Source organism: Phyllobates terribilis, unplaced genomic scaffold, assembly GCF_046119375.1.
Source record: "Phyllobates terribilis strain yellow unplaced genomic scaffold, ASM4611937v1 Scaffold_1__5_contigs__length_1240528914, whole genome shotgun sequence".
In the NCBI taxonomy this organism is placed as follows: Eukaryota; Metazoa; Chordata; class Amphibia; order Anura; family Dendrobatidae; genus Phyllobates; species Phyllobates terribilis.
Genome location: NW_027362761.1, coordinates 754,977,528 through 755,002,092, shown reverse-complemented (window position 1 = coordinate 755,002,092; position 24,565 = coordinate 754,977,528). Strand labels below are relative to the sequence as shown.

The following is a 24,565-nucleotide window of genomic DNA, read 5'->3' as shown; positions in this document are numbered from 1 at the left end:
GGAGCACAGCAGTTGTAAGCTTTATTCTACAGAGATTGTAAGCACTGCTCTCAAACTGGCCATTTCTCTGGATCTGGTCAGCTTCATTGTCCCTTCAATGCTGGAGAAGCAAAGCTGCCTTTGATTGCAGCAGAAGAGACGACAGTTCGGGCCATCGGCACAACAATGCTGCTGGTCTGAGCTGTCAATGAATAAGTAGTGCACCAACTTCCAGGAAGCTAAAATCCAGGAGGCTGGGGAGCAAGCCCTCCTGAAGATAAGAGGAGAACAAGCCTATAAAAACCGTGAGCCCTTTTAAAGGAGTAAAACTATCCCTTTAAAAAAAGTAAAGAAGTTTCACACAACTATTTCACCTGTTGCACTGAGCCACCAGCAGTTTCCTCTTGAGCAACATCAATGTCTCACGTTTCTGTTGTCAGATTACCCGAGTCAGATTCCTTGTCTTTAACGCTATGGGTGCCCTAGCTATCCCTGCTCCCCAGATTACTTGTGATGGTGAAGATGATGGGGCCATGTATCTTGCTGAACTCCTGAATCAGTACTATATCTGGCCCCCTCCTCCACCAGAGAAGTGGGGAGGAATAGTGTATGTACAAGTGCTTCTCACTAAATTAGGATATCATCAAAAAGTTAATTTATTTCAGTACTTCAATAAAAAAAGTGAAACTCATAATATAGAGTCATTACAAACAGAATGATCTATTTCAAGTGTTTATATCTGTTAATGTTGATGATTATGGATTACAGACAATGAAAACACAAAAGTCATTATCTCAGTAAATTAGAATAATTAAGAAAAAACACCTGCAAAGGTTTCCTAAGCATTTAAAAGGTCCCTTAGTCTGTTTCAGTAGGCTCCACAATCATGGGGGAAGACTGCTGACTTGACAGGTGTCCAGTAGGCAGTCACTGACACACTCCACAAGGAGGGTAAGCCACAAAAGGTCATTGCTAAAGAAGCTGGCTGTTCACAGAGTGCTGTATCCAAGCATATTAATGGAAAGTTGAATGGAAGGAAAAAGTGTGGTAGAAAAAGGTGCACAAGCAACCAGGATAACCGTAGCCTTGAAAGGATTGTTAAGAAAAGGCCATTCAAAAACTTGGGGGAGATTCATAAGGAGTGGAACTGCTGCTGGAGTCGCTGCTTCAAGAGCCACCACACACAGACGTATCCAGGACATGGGCTCCAAGTGTCGCATTCCTTATGTCAAGCCACTCATGATCAATAGACAATGCCAAAAGAGTCTTACCTGGGCCAAGGAGAAAAAGACCTGGACTGTTGCTCAGTGGTCCAAGGTGTTGTTTTCAGATGAAAGTAAAGTTTGCATTTCATTTGGAAATCAAGGTCCCAGAGTCTGGAGGAAGAGTGGAGAGACACACAATCCGAGCTGCTTGAAATCTAGTGTGAAGTTTCCACAATCAGTGATGGTTTGGGGAGCCATGTCATCTGCTGGTGTAGGTCCACTGTGTTTTATCAAGACCAAAGTCAGCGCAGCCGTCTACCAGGAAATTTTAGAGCACTTCATGCTTCCCTCTGCCGTCAAGATTTTTGGAGATGGAAATTTCATTCTCCAGCAGGATTTGGCATCTGTCCACACTGCCAAAAGTACCAAATACTTGGTTTAAAAACAACAGTATCACTGTGCTTGATTGGCCAGAAAACTCGCCTGACCTTAACCCCATAGAGAATCTATGGGGTATTGTCAAGAGGAAGATGAGAGACACCAGACTCAACAATGCAGACGAGCTGAAGGCTGATATCAAAGCAACCTGGGCTTCCATAACACCTCAGCAGTGCCACAGGCTGATCGCCTCCATGCCACGCCGCATTGATGCAGTAATTGATGCAAGGATCCCCGACCAAGTATTGCGGGCATTTACTGAACATACATTTCAGTAGGACAACATTTCAGATTTTAAAAATATTTTTCAAGCTGTTATAACGTATTCTAACTTACTAAGATAATGACTTTTGTGTTTTCATTGGCTGTAAGCCATAATCATCAACATTAACAGAAATAAACACTTGAAATACTGTAGATCACTCTGTTTGAAATGATTATATAATAAAGGGAACACTCAAATAACACATCCTAGTTCTGAATGAATGAAATATTCTCATTGAATACTTTGTTCTGTACAAAGTTGAATGTGCTGACAACAAAATCACACAAAAATCATCAATGGAGATCACATTTATTAACCAATGGAGGCCTGGATTTGGAGTCACCCCCAAAAATAAAGGGGAAAAACACACTACAGGCTGATCCAACTTTGATGTAATGTTCTTAAAACAAGTCAACATGAGGCTCAGTATTGTGTGTGGCCTCCACGTGCCTGTATGACCTCCCTACAATGCCTGGGCATGCTCCTGTTGAGGTTGCGGATGGTCTCCTGTGGGATCTCCTCCCAGATCTGGGCTAAAGCATCCGCCAACTCCTGGACAGTCTGTGGTGCAATGTGACGTTGGTGGATGGAACGAGACATAATGTCCCAGATGTGCTCAATCGGATTCAGGTCTGGGGAACGGGCGGGCCAGTCCATAGCTTCAATGCCTTCATCTTGCAGGAACTGCTGACACACTCCAGCCACATGAGGTCTGGCATTGTCCTGCATTAGGAGGAACTCAGGGCCAACCGCACCAGCATATGGTCTCACAAGGGGTCTGAGGATCTCATCTCGGTAACTAATGGAAGTCAGGCTACCTCTGGCGAGCACATGGAGGGCTGTGCGGCCCTCCAAAGAAATCCCACCCCACACCACTACTGACCCACTGCCAAACCGGTCATGCTGAATGATGTTGCAGGCAAGAGATCGCTCTCCACGGCGTCTCCAGCCTCTGTCACGTCTGTCACATGTGCTCAGTGTGAACCTGCTTTCATCTGTGAAGAGCACAGGACGCCAGTGGCAACAATCCTGGTGTTCTGTGGCAAATGCCAAGCGTCCCGCATGGTGTTGGGCTGTAAGCAGAACCCCCATCTGTGGACGTCGGGCCCTCATACCACCCTCATGGAGTCGGTTTCTAACCGTTTGTGCAGACACATGCACATTTGTGGCCAGCTGGATGTCATTTTTCAGGGCTCTGGCAGTGCTCCTCCTGTTCCTCCTTGCACAAAGGCGGAAGTAGCGGTCCTGCTGCTGGGTTGTTGCCCTCCTACGGCCCCCTCCACGTCTCCTGGTGTACTGGCCTGTCTCTTGGTAGCGCCTCCAGCCTCTGGACACTACGTTGATAGACACAGCAAACCTTCTTCCCACAGCTCGCATTGATGTGCCATCCTGGATGAGCTGCACTAACTGAGCAACTTCTGTGGGTTGTAGAGTCCGTCTACCACGAGTGTGAAAGCACAACCAACATTCAAAAGTGATCAAAAACATCATCCAGAAAGCAATGGTACGGAGATGTGGTCTGTGGTCCCCACAGAACCACTCCTTTATTGAGTGTGTCTTGATAATTGACAATAATTTCCATATATTGTCTATTCCATTTGCACAACAGCATATGAAATTGATTGTGAATCAATGATGCTTCCTAAGTGGAGAGTTTGATTTCACAGAAGTTTGATTTACTTGGAGTTATATTCTGTTGTTTAGGTGTCCCCTTTATATTTTTGAGCAGTGTATATGAGTTTCACTTTTTGTATTGAAGAAATGAAATAAATTAACTTTTTAGTGATATTCTAATTTAGTGAGAAGCACTTGTATATACATAGACAAGGAAGGACGTACAGCGATAAATGAAAATAACAATCATACAAATATGCACTCACAGATAACAGAGGTACACCGGGGAGAAAAGTTAGGAAAACTAAATAGGAGAGGAAGAGGAATTGCACACAGCCGAAACACCTTGCAACAGTCACAGATAAACACTCCAAAACGCCTCTATCAACAACAGACTCCTCACCAGTCAGTACAAGTCTTAACACTGACAATCCAGATTGCCAGAGGCAAGTATATATAGGAGAGGGGAGTGGCTGATACTGAACAGCTGAGATCATCCAAGCTGAACAGATTAACCCCTGCACTGCTAACAAAAACCTGCACCGTTTAATATGAAGGAGAAGTGCTTCAGATCAGTGCAGGAGTACATAAAATCAGATGCTGCAGTCTCCTGGCACCTCTCTATCGCGGTAAGCTCGTAACACAAAGTTTATGCATAAACACTGTGTGACAGCTACCTCCTGCCAGTGCTGTACATGTATGGTGCTGGAAGGCGTAAAATCACACACGGTTTGAGTCTCCATTAATGTTTGTTGATGTACTACATTCATTTCTTTCATTTGTATGTCACTGATGAAAATCTCCGGTACGTCTCTAGGACAGGTCAGAGATTTCTAAAACTGAAGTTATTTCAGTTTTAAGCCCTCTATATACAGTATGCTGTGGAATTCAAAGTAGATGTACTTCCAAACCTTGCTAATTTCCATAAGTCTTTCTGTAAATGACTTTCTCTTCGGGGTTGTAAATAAACACATACAGTTAGGTCCATATATATTTGGACAGAGACAACATTTTTCTAATTTTGGTTCTAGACATTACCACAATGAATTTTAAACAAAACAATTCACATGCAGTTGAAATTCAGACTTTCAACTTTCATTTGAGGGTATCCACATTAAAATTGGATGAAGGGTTTAGGAGTTTCAGCTCCTTAACATGTGCCACCCTGTTTTTAAAGGGACCAAAAGTAATTGGACAAATTAAATAATTGTAAATAAAATGTTCATTTCTAGTACGTGGATGAAAACCCTTTGTTGGCAATGACTGCCTGAAGTCTTGAACTCATGGACATCACCAGACGCTGTGTTTCCTCCTTTTTGATGCTCTGCCAGGCCTTCACTGTGGTGGTTTTCAGTTGCTGTTTGTTTGTGGGCCTTTCTGTCTGAAGTTTAGTCTTTAACAAGTGAAATACATGCTCAATTGGGTTGAGATCAGGTGACTGACTTGGCCATTCAAGAATATTCCACATCTTTGCTTTAATAAACTCCTGGGTTGCTTTGGCTTTATGGTTTGGGTCATTGTCCATCTGTAGTATGAAACGACGACCAATCAGTTTGGCTGCATTTGGCTGAATCTGAGCACACAGTATGGCTCTGAATATATCAGAATTCATTCGGCTGCTTCTGTCCTGTGTCACATCATCAATAAACACTAGTGACCCAGTGCCTCTGGCAACCATGCATGCCCAAGCCATCACACTGCCTCCGCCGTGTTTTACAGATGATGTGGTATGCTTTGGATCATGAGCTGTACCACGCCTTTGCCATACTTTTCTCTTTCCATCATTCTGGTAGAGGTTGATCTTGGTTTCATCTGTCCAAAGAATGTTCTTCCAGAACTGTGCTGGCTTTTTTAGATGTTTTTTTATCAAAGTCCAGTCTAGCCTTTTTATTCTTGATGCTTATGAGTGGCTTGCACCGTTCAGTGAACCCTCTGTAGTTACTTTCATGCAGTCTTCTCTTTATGGTAGATTTGGATATTGATACGCCTACCTCCTGGAGTGTTGTTCACTTGGTTGGCTGTTGTGAAGGGGTTTCTCTTCACCATGGAGATTATTCTGCGATCATCCACCGCTGTTGTCTTCCGCGGGCGCCCAGGTCTTTTTGCATTGATGAGTTCACCAGTGCTTTCTTTCTTTCTCAGGATGTACCAAATTGTAGATTTTGCCACTCCTAATATTGTAGCAATTTCTCGGATGGTTTTTTTCTGTTTTTGCAACTTAAGGATGGCTTGTTTCACCTGCATGGAGAGCTCCTTTGACCGCATGTTTACTTCACAGCAAAACCTTCCCAATGAAAGCACTACACCTCAAATCAGCTCCAGGCCTTTTATCTGCTTAATTGAGAATGACATAACGAAGGGATTGCCCACACCTGTCCATGAAATAGCCTTGTAGTCAATTGTCCAATTACTTTTGATCCCTTTAAAAACAGGGTGGCACATGTTAAGGAGCTGAAACTTCTAAACCCTTCATCCAATTTTAATGTAGATACCCTCAAATGAAAGCTGAAAGTCTGAACTTCAACTGCATCTGAATTGTTTTGTTTAAAATTCATTGTGGTAATGTCTAGAACCAAAATTAGAAAAATGTTGTCTCTGTCCAAATATATATGGACCTAACTGTATGTGAGACCAAGGACGTACAGGGATAGGCAGGGGTAAGTCCTTCCTTGCCAGAGCGGTGCGGAGGACTTTGTTTCTGGCGCAAATTTCACATGACTTAACCCCTTCACGACCTATGACGTATAGGTCATATATCCCCCTTTGATGGGGGCTCCAGCGCTGAGAACGCATCTTTTCTGGCAACTAACAGCTGATTTGATGAGCAGCCATGTGCCGTCAACAATCTGACAGCGGTATTTGACATAATCGCGTGGGACGCCCTTCACAAACCCCGTCCGTCGGCCCCCGTCACATGATTGCGGGTCGCCGATGAGTTGGCATGACAACCGGGGGTCTGTAGAAGACCACCATGATTTTTGTTAGTCCCAGGGTACACACATTCCTACCATTGGCTAAAACCAGGCAAGGAAGCGTCCTGCATTACCTGGCAACCGGGAGACACAGCATCCCATGTCTCCCGGGCCGCGAAACAAGTGGAAAGAACGGCTTCCCAAGTGCTCGACATCTCCGTCCCTAGAGCGGACAGACCGGCGGAGCAATCTGGAAACCGGAGGACGACGACTGTGTCCACGGCAGGTATTTCTAACATTCAGACTGCATACTTGATTCAATACTTGCTCAGTGTGTTCTTTGTGGATATTTTTTCATAAGAATTTGGGAAAGTTATGAAATGTCCTTTAATGTCTGTCCTATTCCTGATCTAAGGGTCTAGACTTTTAGCTGAGATGAATCTGTGCTGCAGTTTATGTACATGATAAATAGTGAAGCTCCTCCTCTACAGATAAGGGGAAAAAAAACACAGGGAAGGAATGCCTGCACTCATCTCAGAACTGCTGGAGTGAACAGGAAAGCAGGATTAAGGTAAGTACTTCTTAAAGCATATTGTATGCTTGATGTTTTAGTTTGTTTTTCCTCTTAGCTCATGTTTGGAGAAATTAGCTGCTCTCATGACTTATATACACTATACATAGAATATGAGGAGAAAAACTGTTTTCTAACATCTCAAATTCAGAAATACAGCAACAGGATCGATGAGGACATATATATTTTTATGTATATATATGTGTGTGTTTTTCTGGAATATGATTCTGCACAAACTTGCTTCCTCCCTCCTCCCCTCTTCATATACTGTGAAGAAATATGATGTGAAGCATTTAGTGAGCTGTACCCTGAGACAAGCCTGACATTGAAAGTTCAGAGTAAGGCTATGTGCCCACGATGCAGACATGCTCCGGATTTTTCCTGAGCGTTTCTGCATCTCCCTGGCACAAAAAACGCATGCGGATTGTACATGCGTTTTCCTGCCAGGGACATGCGGAAGTGAAGAATTCTTCACATGCATTTCCGCATGCGGGTTGTCAAGCGATTTTAGCATCACTTGGAAAGTGCTTGACATCTTGGTCACACTATATAAATCCATGCAGCTGGCATGGATTTATATAGTGTGACTGAAAGAATGTTAAAAAATAAAAAAAGAAATCTATACTTACCTTCTGATGGCCCCCGGAGTCTTTATCTGATGCGTCTCTGCTTGCTGGCAGCTCGCGGTACACTGAAAGGACCTGCCGATGTCAGCGGTCGCGTGACCCGTCACATGACTAAATGACAACATGGCAGGTCCTTGAGTCCACCGGGGGCCATCAGAAGGTAAGGATAATGTTTATTTTATATTTTATTCTTTTTTTTACAGGTTCTATGGTACCCGGGTCCGGAGGAGAGTCTCATCTTCTCCAGACCCGGGTACCATCCACACATTGAAACGCATGTAATCCGCATGTACAGATGCAGTGATGCGGATTACATGCGTTCCAATGCAATTCAATGGCGGCCAAAACGCAGCGCTTCCGCAAAATAATTGGTAGTGCTGTGTTTTTTTCCGCAATGATAATCTGCAGCGGAAATTTCCGCAGCATGTGCACAGCACATGCGAATTATCATTGGGGAACATGGCAGACCTTCTACCAAGCGTTTTTTAAGCATTTCTGCAGCGGAATTGGCGCTGCAAAAACACTTAAATGCATCGTGGGCACACAGCCTTAAATATACTAAAGCTCATCACAGCAGCCAGTTCCTCTAGGCCTTAGTGGAAAAAGTTCTGCAAGATTACGAAATCTAAAAAGAACAGGTTCTTGCTATTATAACTGATAATGCTTCAAACATGATAAGTACAATTAAACTGATGAATGAGAATAATGAAGGTGAACAGCAGCCAGAACATTTCAGATTCAGTATGTTGGAGATGGAAGGCCACAGTCCTGTTCCCATGAGGAGGAACAGATATTACTACAGAAGAACAGTAAAAGGATTCTGTACAATTAGAGGATCTTGTTGAAGCTGCTTCACACATCTCTCCTATTCATCACATGCGCTGTGTTGTGCACACGCTGCAGCTGGCAATAAGAGATAGTCTGCAAGAGGGACATGCTGCAATTCTGATTAGCAAAGTGTTGGAAATTGGCTATTGTTGCCAGAACCCTTAAAATTGACTCCATCTTGAAGAGACGTGCTGGAAAAAGGGCTGTAATGCACACGCCCGGACTGACTGGCGTGTGCGTGTTTAGTGATCCCACTGGACCATGAACCCGTGAGTGCCTGGAGGGGCGTAACTAAGTATCTGCCCGATCCGACCAAGGTCGCACGACGGCATACGACGCCAGTGCACCAGGGAGGAACCGAGCAGAGGGACCAGGTGCTACTCCAGGTCAGACCCCAGACACGGCTGTTGACCCACACCGGGGAATACAGGAACAGGCAGGTTCGGCTGGCACCCAGACTGGTGGGTATAGGCAGGCACGACTGGTATGCAGGCAGGGGGTACAGGCAAGCACGGCTAGAGTGCAGACAGAGAGGCACTAGCAGGTTGGAGCACAGATGGGATAGGACCCAGTACAGACTGGGACTCAGGAACAGAACCGCAGATGCGGTGGACAAACACAGCAGAGTGAGGCCGCCCAAAGCGGTGAGCAAGAACAGGGCAAGACGAGACCGCCTAGAGCGGTGAGCGAGAGTAGAGCAGGACGAGGCCACCTGGAGCGGTGAGCGAGAGTCAGAGCAGAGCGAGACTGCCGGAGCGGTGAGCAAAGGGCCAGAGCAGAGCGAGACTGCTGGAGCGGCGAGCAAAGGGTCAGAGCAGAGCGAGACTGCCGGAGCGGCGAGCAAAGGGTCAGAGCAGAGCGAGACTGCTGGAGCGGCGAGCAAAGGGTGCCTGGAGGGGCGTAACTGAGTATCTGCCCGATCCGACCAAGGTCGCACGACGGCATACGACGCCAGTGCACCAGGGAGGAACCGAGCAGTGGGACCAGGTGCTACTCCAGGTCAGACCCCAGACACGGCTGTTGACCCACACCGGGGAATACAGGAACAGGCAGGATCGGCTGGCACCCTGACTGGTGGGTATAGGCAGGCACGACTGGTATGCAGGCAGGCGGGTATGCAGGCAGGGGGTACAGGCAATTACGGCTAGAGTGCAGACAGAGAGGCACTAGCAGGTTGGAGCACAGACGGGATAGGACCCAGTACAGACTGGGACTCAGGAACAGAACCGCAGATGCGGTGGACAAACACAGCAGAGTGAGGCCGCCCAGAGCGGTGAGCAAGAACAGGGCAAGACGAGGCCGCCTGGAGCGGTGAGCGAGAGTCAGAGCAGAGCGATACTGCCGGAGCAGCGAGCAAAGGGCCAGAGCAGAGCGAGACTGCCGGAGCAGCGAGCAAAGGGCCAGAGCAGAGCGAGACTGCCGGAGCAGAGAGCAAAGGGCCAGAGCAGAGCGAGACTGCCGGAGCAGAGAGCAAAGGGCCAGAGCAGAGCGAGACTGCCGGAGCAGCGAGCAAAGGGTCAGAGCAGAGCGAGACTGCCGGAGCAGTGAGCAAAGCAGAGCGAGACTGCAGGAGCAGTGAGCAAAGCAGAGCAGAGCGGAAACCGCAGGAGCGGTGAGCAAGGCAGAGCAGAGGGGACAGGGCTCTGTTCACACGGAACAGACAGGAAGGGAAAGGCAGAACCAGATACACAAAAGATACTTGCAATGAAGTAGCGAGTGGACTCTAAACTCACAAACGGAAGTACAGCGACAACGAGAAGGAGTTAGGTGCAGGTTCAGACTCTGCAGAAAAAGGGAAGGTACGGACATAAAGAAAAACAGGAGACAGGTTAGGAGACAGTACAGACAGGAACTGTTACTGCAACAAATAGAGGAACGAGCCAAGGTAAAGCCAAGTGCTGGTTCAGACAATGCAGGAGAAAGGGAAGGTACGGACATAGAGAAAAACAGGAAGCAGGTTAGGAGACAGTTCAGACAGGAACTGTTACTGAAGCGAGATACAGGAGCGAGTCTGGGTATGCGACCCCCAGAGGGCGGGACGAACAGGCTAAGAGCGTGTTCACACGGGCCTGGAAATACAGCCTCCAGGAAAGGCAGAAAGACAGCTGGCTAGAGAGCACAGACAGGACTCAGTTCAGACACGGGAACAGATACCGCAAGGCAGGAAACATAGACAGGACCTGGCACATCAGTGACTAGAAGCCAACTGAAAGAACAAGATGCTCAGGTATGGATTCCAAGGAGGAGCTGGTTTAAATACCAGGTGACAGACAGCAATAGGCAGAGGACGCATTAGGGGTGTGTCTGCAGCAGCTACAAGAAACAGGAAGTTCAGCGGGCGTCGCCCTAAGCAGCCACAGCAGAGCAAAGCAGACAACATGGAAAGAAGCCAAAGTGACAGTCTGGACTGGAAATCAAGTGCGCGCTCTTGCACAGTGGGAGATGGACCACTATGCAAGGACGCCGCCAGGTGTGTTACAAGGGCAAATGTGGAATTACAACATTTTTCACTTGTTCTCAAAGAAGTAGAAGAGTTCAATCGCTCCTCAAAACTGACTATGCACGAGGCAACTCCTTTATCCCCTGAAATTGTTAGAGATGTTACCCATGTGGTTACTGCTTTGCCACCAACCCAAGTCAGTGTAGAGAGGTTGTTCTCTAGCCTTAAAAATTAGGGCAGATTTGAGGTCATCTATGAAGGAGGATCTGATGGAGGCGATACCATTTCTCAGAACAAATTCATAGACTGCACAAAGGTTATTCAGTACGTTTTTGTTGAAAACTGTTATTTCCACTTGCTGCATAGTGCATAATAAATTGTAAATATGCAAAAGGTTTTTTTGCTCTAAAGTTGTATTCCAATAAATGCATTTTAGGTTCTAAATAAATAGCTTGATTATTGTATCATAATAATGATTAAAAGCCTGATGTCACCATTTTACTACAGTAAATTTAGCACTTAAACATGAGCCATGTATGAAGGAGTCGGAGTTGGTGTCACAGAAATTGAGGAGTCTGAGTTGAAGTCGGAGGTTTGGCTTACCGTCTCCACAGCCCTGTCCATCAGGCTTTCAGAGGTTATGGACCTACTTGGGCCCCTGGTCTTTTGCCTCTTTTTGCCGTTTGCGTTGACATCCTCTTTATTCACGTTCTGCAATACAGAAAACCAAGAAAAAGATTTTTTCAGAGTGTGATTGTGCTGGAGAAACAGCCTGCACCACACTTCACAGTCCACTGTGCTTGTAATTAGTCTGTGGCCCTAGGCTGGAATCACACATCTGTGTGATGTGGTCTGAGTACGGCTTGTAATGCACAGACTGTCCTCAGGGTCTCCGGCCCTGAACTCAGCAGCCTCATAGGCATATACATACAGTGGGGGCCAATAGTATTGGCACCCCTGCAATTCTGTCAGATAATACTCAGTTTCTTCCTGAAAATGATTGCAATCACAAATTCTTTGGTATTATTATCTTCATTTAATTTGTCTTCAATGAAAAAACACAAAAAGAAATGACCTAAAGCCAAATTGGATATAATTCCACACCAAACCTAAAAAAGGGGGTGGACAAAAGTATTGGCACTGTTTGAAAAGTCATGTGATGCTTCTCTAATTCATGTAATTAACAGCACCTGTAACTTACCTGTGGCACCTAACAGGTGTTGGCAATAACTAAATCACACTTGCAGCCAGTTAACATGGATTAACCCCTCAAGCCCCGGAGCATTTTCCGTTTTTGCATTTTCGTTTTTTGCTCCCCTTGTTCCCAGAGCCATAGCGTTTTTATTTTTTTGGTCAATAAGGCCATGTGAGGGCTTATTTTTTGCGGGACGAATTGTACTTTTCAACGCCATTACTAGTTTTACCATATCCTGTACGGGAAAACGGGAAAAAAATTCCAAGTGCGGTAAAATTGCAAAAAAGTGCAATACCACAGTTGTTTTTTATTTATTTTTTTTACCACGTTCACTGAATGCTAAAACTGACCTGCCATTCTTATTGTACAGGTCATTACGAGTTCATAGACACCAAACATGTATAGGTTCTTTTATATTTAAGTGGTGAAAAAAAATTCCAAAATTTGGTAAAAAAAAAATAAAAAATAGTGCCATTTTCTAAGACCCGTAGCGTCTCCATTTTTCGGGATCTGGGGCTGGGTGAGGGCTTATTTTTTGTGCGCCGAGCTGACGTTTTTATTGATAACATTTTGGGGTAGATCCGATGTTTTGATCGCCCGTTATTGCATTTTATTGCAATTTTGCGGCGACCAAAAAACGTAATTCTGCCGTTTAGAATTTTTTTCTCGTTACGCCGTTTAATGATCGGATTAATTCTTTTTTTATATTGATAGATCGGGCAATTCTGAACGCGGCGATACCAAATATGTGTATGTAGGGTTTTTTTTTTATATATTTTATTTTGAATGGGGCGAAAGGGGGGTGATTTAAACTTTTATATTTTTTTAATTTTTTTTATATTTTTAAAAACTTTTTTTTTTTACTTTTTGCTTGCTTCTATAGTCTCCATAGGAGACTAGAAGCAGCAACTGTCCGATCGCCTCTGCTACATACAGGGGACGAGCAGGTCCCCTTCATGCAGCAGAAATGGTACTGTGCTATGAGCGCCGACCACTAGGTGGCACTCATAGCGACAAGATCATGACAACCACAGGCATCTGCTGCAGACCCTGGGTTGTCATGCCCACCCATCGGTGACCCGCGATCACGTGATGGGGTCGCCGGTGGGCGGGGCTTATGACGCGCTACCCGGAAGCGCGCGTTAAATGCCGCTGTCGGAGTTTGACAGCGGCATTTAACATGTTAACAGCCACGGGTGGATCGCGATTCCACCCGGGGCTGTTGCGGGCACATGTCAGCTGTAAGAATCAGCTGACATGTGCTCCGTTCAGTGAGGGCTCAGCGCAGCAGCCCTCACTGAACGGGCAGTACGCAAATGTGCGTACTAATACGTCACCGGTAGTTAAGGGGTTAACGTTGACTCAATCTGTGTCCTTGTGTGTACCACATTGAGCATGGAGAAAAGAAAGAAGACAAAAGAACTGTCTGAGGACTTGAGAAACCAAATTGTGAGGAAGCATGAGCAATCTCAAGGCTACAAGTCCATCTCCAAAGACCTGAATGTTCCTGTGTCTTCCATGCGCAGTGTCATCAAGAAGTTTAAAGCCCATGGCACTGTGGCTAACCTCCCTAGATGTGGACAGAAAAGAAAAATTGACGAGAGATTTCAACGCAAGATTGTGTGGATGGTGGATAAAGAACCTCGACTAACATCCAAACAAGTTCAAGCTGCCCTGCAGTCCGAGGTTACAACAGTGTCAACCCGTACTATCCGTCGGCGTCTGAATGAAAAGGGACTGTATGGTAGGATACCCAGGAAGACCCCACTTCTTACCCCGAGACATATAAAAGCCAGGCTGGAGTATGCCAAAACTTACCTGAGAAAGCCTAAAACGTTTTGGAAGAATGTTCTCTGGTCAGATGAGACAAAAGTAGGGCTTTTGGGAGGCATTCAAAGAAAAGAACACGGTCCCTACAGTCAAACATGGCGGAGGTTCCTTGATGTTTTGGGGTTGCTTTTGCTGCCTCTGACACTGGACTGCTTGACTGTGTGCATGGCATTATGAAGTCTGAAGACTACCAACAAATTTTGCAGCATAATGTAGGGCCCAATGTGAGAAATCTGAGTCTCCCTCAGAGGTCATGGGTCTTCCAGCAGGACAATGACCCAAAACACACTTCCAAAAGCACTATAAAATGGTTTGAGAGAAAGCACTAGAGACTTCTAAGGTGGCCAGCAATGAGTCCAGACCTGAATCCCATAGAACACCTGTGGAGAGATCTCAAAATGGCAGTTTGGAGAAGGCACCCTTCAAATATCAGGGACCTGGAGCAGTTTGCCAAAGAAGAATGGTCTACAATTCCAGCAGAGCATTGTAAGAAACTCATTGATGGTTACCGCAAGCGGTTGTTCGCAGTTATTTTGGCTAAAGGTTGTGCAACCAAGTATTAGGCTGAGGGTGCCAATACTTTTGTCTGGCCCATTTTTGGAGTTTTGTGTGAAATGATCAATGATTTGATTTTTGCTTCATTCTCTTCTGTGTTTTTTCCTTGCAAGCAAATTAAATGAAGATAATAAGACCAAAGAATTTGTGATTGCAATCATTTTCAGGAAGAAACTGAGTATTATCTGACAGAATTGTAGGGGTGCCAATACTTTTGGCCACCACTGTATTTATAGGACAGGTCAGAGATTTCTAAAACTGAAGTGCTTTCACTTTTAAGCCCTCTGTATATGCTGTGGAGATCAAAGTAGACTTACTAACCTTGTGAGCAATTTCCAGAAATGACTTTCTCTTCAGTCCTTTTGATGAACCCACATCTTGGACACTCATCTTAGTGTCAGGAGTCTAAAGCAAAGAATAAAAACAGAAACTAAGTAAAATGTCCATTAAGAGACATGCAAATAATGTAGTACAACAATGTGCTTTATATATTTCAAAGGCTTAGTCTGGGTCACTCGTCACTTGTACTGGACTTACCTGTATATATACTGTGGGTACGGAAAGTATTCAGACCCCGTTAAATTTTTTACTCTTTGTTTCATTGCAGCCATTTGGTAAATTCTAAAAAGTTCATTGTTTTCCCCATTAAAGTACACTCTGCACCCCATCTTGACTAAAAAAAAACCAGAAATGTAGAAATTTTTGCAAATTTTTAAAAAAAGAAAAACTGAAATATCACATTGTCATAAGTATTAAGACCCTTTGCTCAGTATTCAGTAGAAGCACCCTTTTGAGCTAGTACAGCCATGAGTTTTCTTGGGAATGATGCAACAAGTTTTTCACACCTGGATTTGGGGATCCTCTGCCATTCTTCCTTGCAGATCCTCTCCAGTTCCGTCAGGTTGGATGGTGAACGCTGGTGGACTGCCATTTTCAGGTTTCTCCAGAGATGCTCAATTGGGTTTAGGTCAGGTCTCTGGCTGGGCCAGTCAAGAATGGTCACAGAGTTGTTCTGAAGCCACTCCTTTGTTATTTTAGCTGTTTTCTTAGGGTCATTGTCTTGTTGGAAGGTGAACCTTCGGCAAAGTCTGAGGTCCAGAGCACTCTTGAACAGGTTTTCATCCAGGATATCTCTGTACTTGGCTGCATTCATGTTTCCTTCATTTGCAACCAGTCGCCCTGTCTCTGCAGCTGAAAAACACCCCCATACCATGATGCTGAAACCACCATGTTTCACTGTTGGGATTGTATTGGGCAGGTGATGAGCAGTGCCTGGTTTTCTCCACACATACCACTTAGAATTATCACCAAAAAGTTCTATCTTCGTCTCATCAGACCAGAGAATCTTATTTCTCATAGTCTGGGAGTCCTTCATGTGTTTTTGAGCAAACTCTATGCGGGCTTTCATATGTCTTCACTGAGGAGAGGCTTCAGTCGGGCCACTCTGCCATAAAGGTCTGACTGGTGGAGGGCTGCAGTGATAGTTGACTTTGTGGAACTTTCTCCCATCTCCCTACTGCATCTCTGGAGCTCAGCCACAGTGATCTTGGGGTTCTTCTTTACCCCTCTCACCAAGATTCTTCTCCCACGATTGCTCAGTTTGGCTGGACGGCCAGGTCTAGGAAGACTTCTGGTGGTCCCAAACTTCTTCCATTTAAGGATTATGGAGGCCAATGCGCTCTTAGGAACCTTGAGTAATGCAGAAATTCTTTTGTAACCTTGGCCAGGTCTGTGCCTTGACACAATTCAGTCTCTGAGCTCATGATTCTCATTTGGTCTGACATGCACTGTGAGATGTGAGGTCTTATATAGACAGGTGTGTGCCTTTCCAAATCAAGTCCTATCAGTTTAATTAAACACATCTCAACTCCAATGAAGGAGTAGAACCATCTCAAGGAAGATCACAAGGAAATGGACAGCATGTGATTTAAATATCAGTATCTGAGCAAAGGGTCTGAATACTTATGACCATGTGATATTTCAGTTTTTCTTTTTTAATAAATTTGCAAAAATTTCTACATTTCTTTTTTTTTCCAGTAAAGATGGGGTGCAGTGTGTACTTTAATGAGAAAAAAATGAACTTTTTAGAAGTTAACAAATAGCTGCAATGAAACAAAGAGTGAACAATTTAAAGGGGTCTGAATACTTTCCGTACCCACTGTAAATAGGAATAGATTCATTAGGTACATGAAGGGTATGTGCCCACGATGCGTACCAGCCTGCGGCCCGAACGCTGCAGAAGAGCCGCCGGTGGCTTCCGCTCATCTATGCAAATGAGCGGCGCCATTTTGTTCTTCACCTGCGGACTTTCCTCAGAGGTTAGGTCTATGGGAAAAGCCAGCATGCGGACCCGCCGCAGAAATTAACATGCTGCCGTCTGGAAAGACGCGCCGCATGTCAGTTTCCGCGAGTGAGCCGCAGACGCATAGTGGACATGGGATTTCTACAAATCCATCCACTATGCTGTAACATCTTACTCCTGCGGGTTTCACGCTGCACAAGTCTGCAGCGTCAAACCCACAGTGGCTCCAGATCGTGGGCACACAGCTTATTGCCTCTACATCTGAGCCATATTCAGCCCAACAAAAAGGTAATAGGCCCAGAATGCCACTCCAATCAATATATTAAATAGCACGACAAGGGAGTTTTAAGGCAAAGAACAAGTTAAACTTTATTACACTTTTCAACATTAACAAACACTTAATTTAAAAAGGATGACAAACCAGCAGCCAAATACTTGGTGACACAAATATATATATATATTAATGTCAGTTGTATAATAGAACTATTAAAGACTGAGGCACCTACAGAAAGGATATAGACCAATTAATATTAAAAGTATGAGCCATAGCATAGTGTATAATATGAAAGTCACTGTGGACATGGATAGCACACAATCAGCCTGTCTCTATGAGCAGTATTTGGGTAGATAATATAACCCTACAGATGAAGAAATATTGCACCCGTACCCATAATGGACCCAGTCACGGCCACCAGATAGTCTTGGGGCAGTGTGGGGCGCTCTCACCATACACGCCATGGGTAAGCTCAGCATTGTGCTTTGACCATTATTGAATTCTCATCTGTATAGGTCCTGTCATGGGTATTGTTTGAGTTTTACTTTACCTTGTATAATATGTGATGTTGGGGTGATACATACCTATTTATTAACATGGTCATTCATTATACCCTACATTTGTTTGTATCTGCTTTTTACATATATAAGCCCAAGTGATAACGTTCCCATAGGTGATACTGTATATGGATAGGTCTACCTCTTCCTCCTATACTAGATCTCACTGATATGTCATCTAACTATTAATGTGTCTTAATAAAAAACAAGGCTTTTATTCTATTTGGTGGTTTATGGTTACTCCATTTTTCCCTTTTTGCTCTTGGTCTATAGGAGTACTCCACCCCCTATTTGTCTTATTATTTCGGGGGAACTTTACATTTCTCATAGTTCCTAGCCACATTAATATATGATATGCTATTTGAATATTTGGTTAAATGTGACATGGTTTCTGCAATCTATTACAGCCGAATTTACATCCCAAACACCAAACAGCGCTTCTTCCCTTCAGGGCCTGGCTGTGCAGCAGACAGCAGTTATTGGCCACATATGGGATATTGCCATGTTTGGGAGAAATTGTGTAATGCATCGTAGTGTCCATTTCCCCCTATTATCACTTGTAAAAGTTAAAAATTTGCAGCTAAAGCAATATTAAGCTAAAAATTGGCTCTGTCTCTAGAGGGTTAAATCTCAGACTTTGACGTTCAGTATATAGATGATCTTCACAAGAGTACGAAGATGGCAGCGACAGGGGTCTTCTGCACACCCCCTGCTGTCATAGTAACACATTAGCACCCCGCACCGGCTGTGACATCAGCGAAATGCCGCCATCAATAGTATTTAAAAGGTTCATAGCCGCAGCTGTTAAGAGTCAGATGCTGATTATGTAACATAGCTGACATCAGTCACATGTAGAGGGAGCTCAGCTCCTGGGCCTCCTCCACATGTACTCACTCCAGTATAGACGTATAGTTATGCCCACCGGCATGAAGGGGTTAATGCAACGATAAATTTATAACAATCCATGTTTTTACACAAATGGCAAGGTAGAGTAAATTTAAGTTTTCTACCAGCACTTATAGAGGTATTCTCACTTTAGACATTTATAGCACAGCCACAGACCAGCATGAGAATCGGGGTCCTGTACCCTCCATTCATAGATGCTGCAGCAGCGGACAGGACAAGGCGATGAGGGACTCCATGCCTCCAGATGTATACATGTTCAACTTCTCTGACCCACACCAAAAAGACACGTATGACAGATCCTGTGTAAATACCTATTTAAATGGATTATCTCATTAGTGAGAACGACAGTAAGAATGCCGCCCCCAAAGCAATTAGCTGATCTCCCCTAGTCCTGCTTCCAGGGAAAATCATAGCCATCCGGACATTTCTTCACCAGTGGTAATGCAATATTATATATTCAGAGAAATGGTGTCGGTATAATCCAAGGACAGCTTGAGTCCACAGAATAGGAGTCACTCCCACAGAGTTTAGGCTTAAAGGGGTTACCCTGGCTTAAAGGGGTCCCGGTTATTCGGGACTTTTTTTTTTCATGTGGCTAAGAACTGATAGGCAGGTAGTTTCTAACATGCCTATTCTGCCCGGCGCCAGCTCAGAAACATCACGGACCGCTCCTGCCGGCGATTCGGCTGCTTCATGACAACAGAGCAGCTCTTTCTCTTCCAGGATGTTCTGTCGACAGGGTGTGACTGCCGGAATTATTCTGATAGAATCACACCCCTATGACTGAATACAAGCAGGTAAGACAAAGGATATATAATGTTATAAAATCATTGTACTACCACCGGTTTTCATGAAAACAGCTTGTTAGTGTTGCACATTGCATCACTAACGCCGCTATGGGGGCAGTGTACATAGTAGGACGTGACAGGTTCCCTTTAAAGATGAGTCCAAAGTGGAAGACCTCTCCCCCTTCCTCTGTAATGTCCACATGCTATAATAGGGAATATAGATGAGGCTGTCTTCTAAAGAAAACCCCTTTAACTGGATGCATCACATGCTTGTAATCATTGTACCAAACCTATTGCAGAGAGCTCTATACAGGAAGGAAAATCTATGCTACCTCCACAATCAGTGCTGTGTCCACAGTTGGGCTCATAAATATTGTCACATGCCTGCTGCAGCCATAATGGTACCAGCCTGGAGATGAGTATATGGAGCTTGTAATCTATGTGGGGAATGTTGTAACTGAGAAGGGGCTGTCCAGTGGCGGAGAACCCCTTTAGGCTGGGTCCGTCCAGTGGCAGAGGACCCCTTTAGGCTGGGTCCGTCCAGTGGCGGAGAACCCCTTTAGGCTGGGTCCGTCCAGTGGCGGAGAACCCCTTTAGGCTGGGTCCGTCCACTGGCGGAGAACCCCTTTAGGCTGGGTCCGTCCACTGGCGGAGAACCCCTTTAGGCTGGGTCCGTCCACTGGCAGAGAACCCCTTTAGGCTGGGTCTGTACACTGGCAGAGAACCCCTTTAGGCTGGGTGTGTCCACTGGCGGAGAACCCCTTTAGGCTGGGTGTGTCCACTGGCGGAGAACCCCTTTAGGCTGGGTGTGTCCACTGGCGGAGAACCCCTTTAGGCTGGGTGTGTCCACTGGCGGAGAACCCCTTTAGGCTGGGTGTGTCCACTGGCGGAGAACCCCTTTAGGCTGGGTGTGTCCACTGGCGGAGAACCCCTTTAGGCTGGGTCCGTTCACTGGCGGAGAACCCCTTTAGGCTGGGTCCGTTCACTGGCGGAGAACCCCTTTAGGCTGGGTCCGTCCACTGGCAGAGAACCCCTTTAGGCTGGGTCTGTACACTGGCAGAGAACCCCTTTAGGCTGGGTCTGTACACTGGCAGAGAACCCCTTTAGGCTGGGTCTGACCACTGGCGGAGAACCCCTTTAGGCTGGTGTCTGTCCAGTGGCGGAGAACCCCTTTAGGCTGGTGTCTGTCCAGTGGCAGAGAATCCCTTTAGGCTGGGTCTGTCCAGTGGCGGAGAACCCCTTTAGGCTGGGTCTGTCCACTGGCAGAGAACCCCTTTAGGCTGGGTCTGTCCACTGGCAGAGAACCCCTTTAGGCTGGGTCTGTCCACTGGCAGAGAACCCCTTTAGGCTGGGTCTGTACACTGGCAGAGAACCCCTTTAGGCTGGGTCTGTACACTGGCAGAGAACCCCTTTAGGTTGGGTCTGTCCACTGGCGGAGAACCCCTTTAGGCTGGGTCTGACCACTGGCGGAGAACCCCTTTAGGCTGGGTCTGACCACTGGCGGAGAACCCCTTTAGGCTGGGTCTGTCCACTGGCGGAGAACCCCTTTAGGCTGGGTCTGTCCACTGGCGGAGAACCCCTTTAGGCTGGGTCTGTCCACTGGCGGAGAACCCCTTTAGGCTGGGTCTGACCACTGGCGGAGAACCCCTTTAGGCTGGTGTCTGTCCAGTGGCGGAGAACCCCTTTAGGCTGGTGTCTGTCCAGTGGCGGAGAACCCCTTTAGGCTGGTGTCTGTCCAGTGGCAGAGAACCCCTTTAGGCTGGGTCTGTACAGTGGCGGAGAACCCCTTTAGGCTGGGTCTGTACACTGGCGGAGAACCCCTTTAGGCTGGGTCTGTCCAGTGGCGGAGAACCCCTTTAGGCTGGGTCTGTCCAGTGGCGGAGAACCCCTTTAGGTTGGGTCTGTACACTGGCAGAGAACCCCTTTAGGTTGGGTCTGTACACTGGCAGAGAACCCCTTTAGGTTGGGTCTGTACACTGGCAGAGAACCCCTTTAGGTTGGGTCTGTCCACTGGCGGAGAACCCCTTTAGGCTGGGTCTGACCACTGGCGGAGAACCCCTTTAGGCTGGTGTCTGTCCAGTGGCGGAGAACCCCTTTAGGCTGGTGTCTGTCCAGTGGCAGAGAACCCCTTTAGGCTGGGTCTGTCCAGTGGCGGAGAACCCCTTTAGGCTGGGTCTGTCCACTGGCAGAGAACCCCTTTAGGCTGGGTCTGTCCACTGGCAGAGAACCCCTTTAGGCTGGGTCTGTCCAGTGGCGGAGAACCCCTTTAGGCTGGGTCTGTACACTGGCAGAGAACCCCTTTAGGTTGGGTCTGTCCACTGGCGGAGAACCCCTTTAGGCTGGGTCTGACCACTGGCAGAGAACCCCTTTAGGCTGGGTCTGACCACTGGCGGAGAACCCCTTTAGGCTGGGTCTGTCCACTGGCGGAGAACCCCTTTAGGCTGGGTCTGTCCACTGGCGGAGAACCCCTTTAGGCTGGGTCTGACCACTGGCGGAGAACCCCTTTAGGCTGGTGTCTGTCCAGTGGCGGAGAACCCCTTTAGGCTGGGTCTGTCCAGTGGCGGAGAACCCCTTTAGGCTGGGTCTGTCCAGTGGCGGAGAACCCCTTTAGGCTGGGTCTGTCCAGTGGCGGAGAACCCCTTTAGGTTGGGTCTGTCCACTGGCGGAGAACCCCTTTAGGCTGGGTCTGTCCACTGGCGGAGAACCCCTTAGGCTGGGTCTGTCCACTGGCGGAGAACCCCTTTAGGCTGGGTGTGTACACTGGCGGAGAACCCCTTTAGGCTGGGTCTGTCCACTGGCATAGAACCCCTTTAGGCTGGGTCTGTCCACTGGCGGAGAACCCCTTTAGGCTGGGTCTGTACACTGGCAGAGAACCCCTTTAGGCTGGGTCTGTACACTGGCAGAGAACCCCTTTAGGCTGGGTCTGTCCAGTGGCGGAGAACCCCTTTAGGCTGGGTCTGTCCACTGGCGGAGAACCCCTTTAGGCTGGGTCTGTCCACTGGCGGAGAACCCCTTTAGGTTGGGTCTGTACACTGGCAGAGAACCCCTTTAGGTTGGGTCTGTCCACTGGCGGAGAACCCCTTTAGGCTGGGTCTGACCACTGGCGGAGAACCCCTTTAGGCTGGTGTCTGTCCAGTGACGGAGAACCCCTTTAGGCTGGTGTCTGTCCAGTGGCAGAGAACCCCTTTAGGCTGGTGTCTGTCCAGTGGCAGAGAACCCCTTTAGGCTGGTGTCTGTCCAGTGGCAGAGAACCCCTTTAGGCTGGTGTCTGTCCAGTGGCAGAGAACCCCTTTAGGCCGGGTCTGTCCAGTAGTGGAGAAACCCCTTTCATATCACCAGCATTTATACTGGGCTGGACACTGGCGGCCATTATTCCCCGCTCCTAGTAGTTGCTCTATAAGAAGGCCTTGTAGCGGTATCACCGGCCTCCAGTATTACCTTGAACTCTTCAGACTGGCCGCCCTCTCTCATGGCCTGTATTATATATATATCCACTGCGCCAGGAATACAACCTCCGAGCAGCTCGCTCTCGCCAGATGAAGACTGAGCATGCGTAGATGACGTCACCAGACTCCGTCTCCTCATTGCTGGCTTGTGTTCAAGGGTGAAACGCAATGATCGCCGGGAGCCTGAGCAGGCGCAGCAGTTACAGACGTGCCGAACTGCAGATGTGTAATGTCAGGGGCGGCAGCAGTTCTTCCCTGAGCGGCCATTTTCCTTATTCAGTCTGTATAAGTGGCTCGTTATGACGCAGGGCAGTGTTGTGACTAAACTCCTTGCTCCTTGAGGACCAGCTACAGGCTTATTAGTAGGACAGGTGGATTCAGTGGCGGGAAAGTGAACGAGTTGTAAAAGATAAGAAAGGTGAACAACAGCTCATAAATCCCTCCTTCCTTCATAAGAAGCCCCTCATATAGCCTGAAGAACATGTCTACTCAGGGAAGAACCATGCACATCCGTACCGGCGGGGTCTGCTCCAATATTCTGCAATCATTGTGATGGCGGTCCGCCGATAGGTGGCCATGACAGCCGGGGGTCCTGAAAGCACTCGCCGTCCGTGGTGGTACCTCTGGGGCTTCATAGGAAACCAGAACTTTTACTATATATCTATATGGGGAATAAAGAAATGAAAAAAAATGTTTTTAAAAACAACATAAAACTTGAATCACCCCCACCACACACAGACCTGGTCCTAAAGAAAAATTTGGTATCACCATGTCCATAGAGGTCCAGTCCATGAAAATATAGAACAAATTAACGTGATTGGTAAATGCCGTTAATAGAAATGAGATTGGAAACCCCAGAATTGCATTTTTTTCAGTAAATGCAACAAGAAACAAAGCATCTTATCTTCCCCAAAATGGTGTCAACAAACACAGCAGCTCTCCACACAAAAGAACAATCACACATCACCATCCACCGAAAAATGAGAATATTACAGCTCTTGGAAAACAGCGACACAAGCAAACTATTTTTTTTACCAATTTCTGAATTTTTTTACCCCTTCAGGAAAAAAAAACTACAAGTTTGATATCGCTGTAATTGTACCAACCTAGAAAGCATTTTGATAAGTTATTTTTTACCATTCAATGGATAATGTAAAGAAAAAAACAATTTCGGAATTGCATTCTTTACAATTTCACCGCCGTTTTCAAGTACAATGAATGGTAAATTCAATGGAGACATTCAAAACTTCAACTCATACCACAAAATCAGGGCCGGCTCAAGGTTTTTGTGGGCCCCGGGCGAAAGAGTCTCAGTGGGCCCCTTTAACACATACACGATTCATGATGCACAGATACCGCACAGAAATATATATAGTACAATGCCGAAGATTTCACTTCTTAAATTACATGAGCGATATCTATTGTAAATTCTACAATAGCTCAGAAACCGGCGAATCCTCGCAGTGCACAGTGCAGACCGGACAATATAGTCCTCCATACAGTATTATGGGCCCCATATATTGCTCCATACAGAATAATGACCCCACATAGTCCTCCGTACAGTAATATGGGCACCACATAGTCCTCCATACAATATTATGGGCGCCATATATTGCTCCACGCAGAATACTGGTCCCCATATAACGCTCCATACAGAATACTGACCCCCATATAATGCTCCATACAGGATACTGGTCCCCGTATAATTCTCCATAGAGGATACTGGCCCCCTTATAACGCTCCATACAGGATACTGGTCCCCATATAACGCTCCATACAGAATACTGGTCCCCATATAATGCTCCATACAGGATACTGGTTGCCATATAATGCT

General features: G+C 46.4%; 1 protein-coding gene across 3 annotated transcripts in view; it reads right to left on the bottom strand.

The window, feature by feature from the left end:
- LOC141149631 (uncharacterized) overlaps positions 1-22,862 on the bottom strand; it is a 54,063-nt gene extending 31,201 nt beyond the window's left edge. For all 3 annotated transcript variants that reach the window (XR_012245937.1, XM_073636908.1, XM_073636909.1), the window contains exons 1-3: positions 22,724-22,862; positions 14,780-14,863; positions 11,482-11,589 (exon numbers count right to left, since the gene is read on the bottom strand). Coding sequence is in view for 2 of the 3 variants with exons in the window: in XM_073636908.1 (XP_073493009.1) it covers positions 11,482-11,589; positions 14,780-14,863; positions 22,724-22,756 (225 nt within the window). In the remaining variant the exon portion in view is untranslated. The remainder of the gene's footprint in view (positions 1-11,481; positions 11,590-14,779; positions 14,864-22,723) is intronic.
- Positions 22,863-24,565: the final 1,703 nt, after the last annotated feature.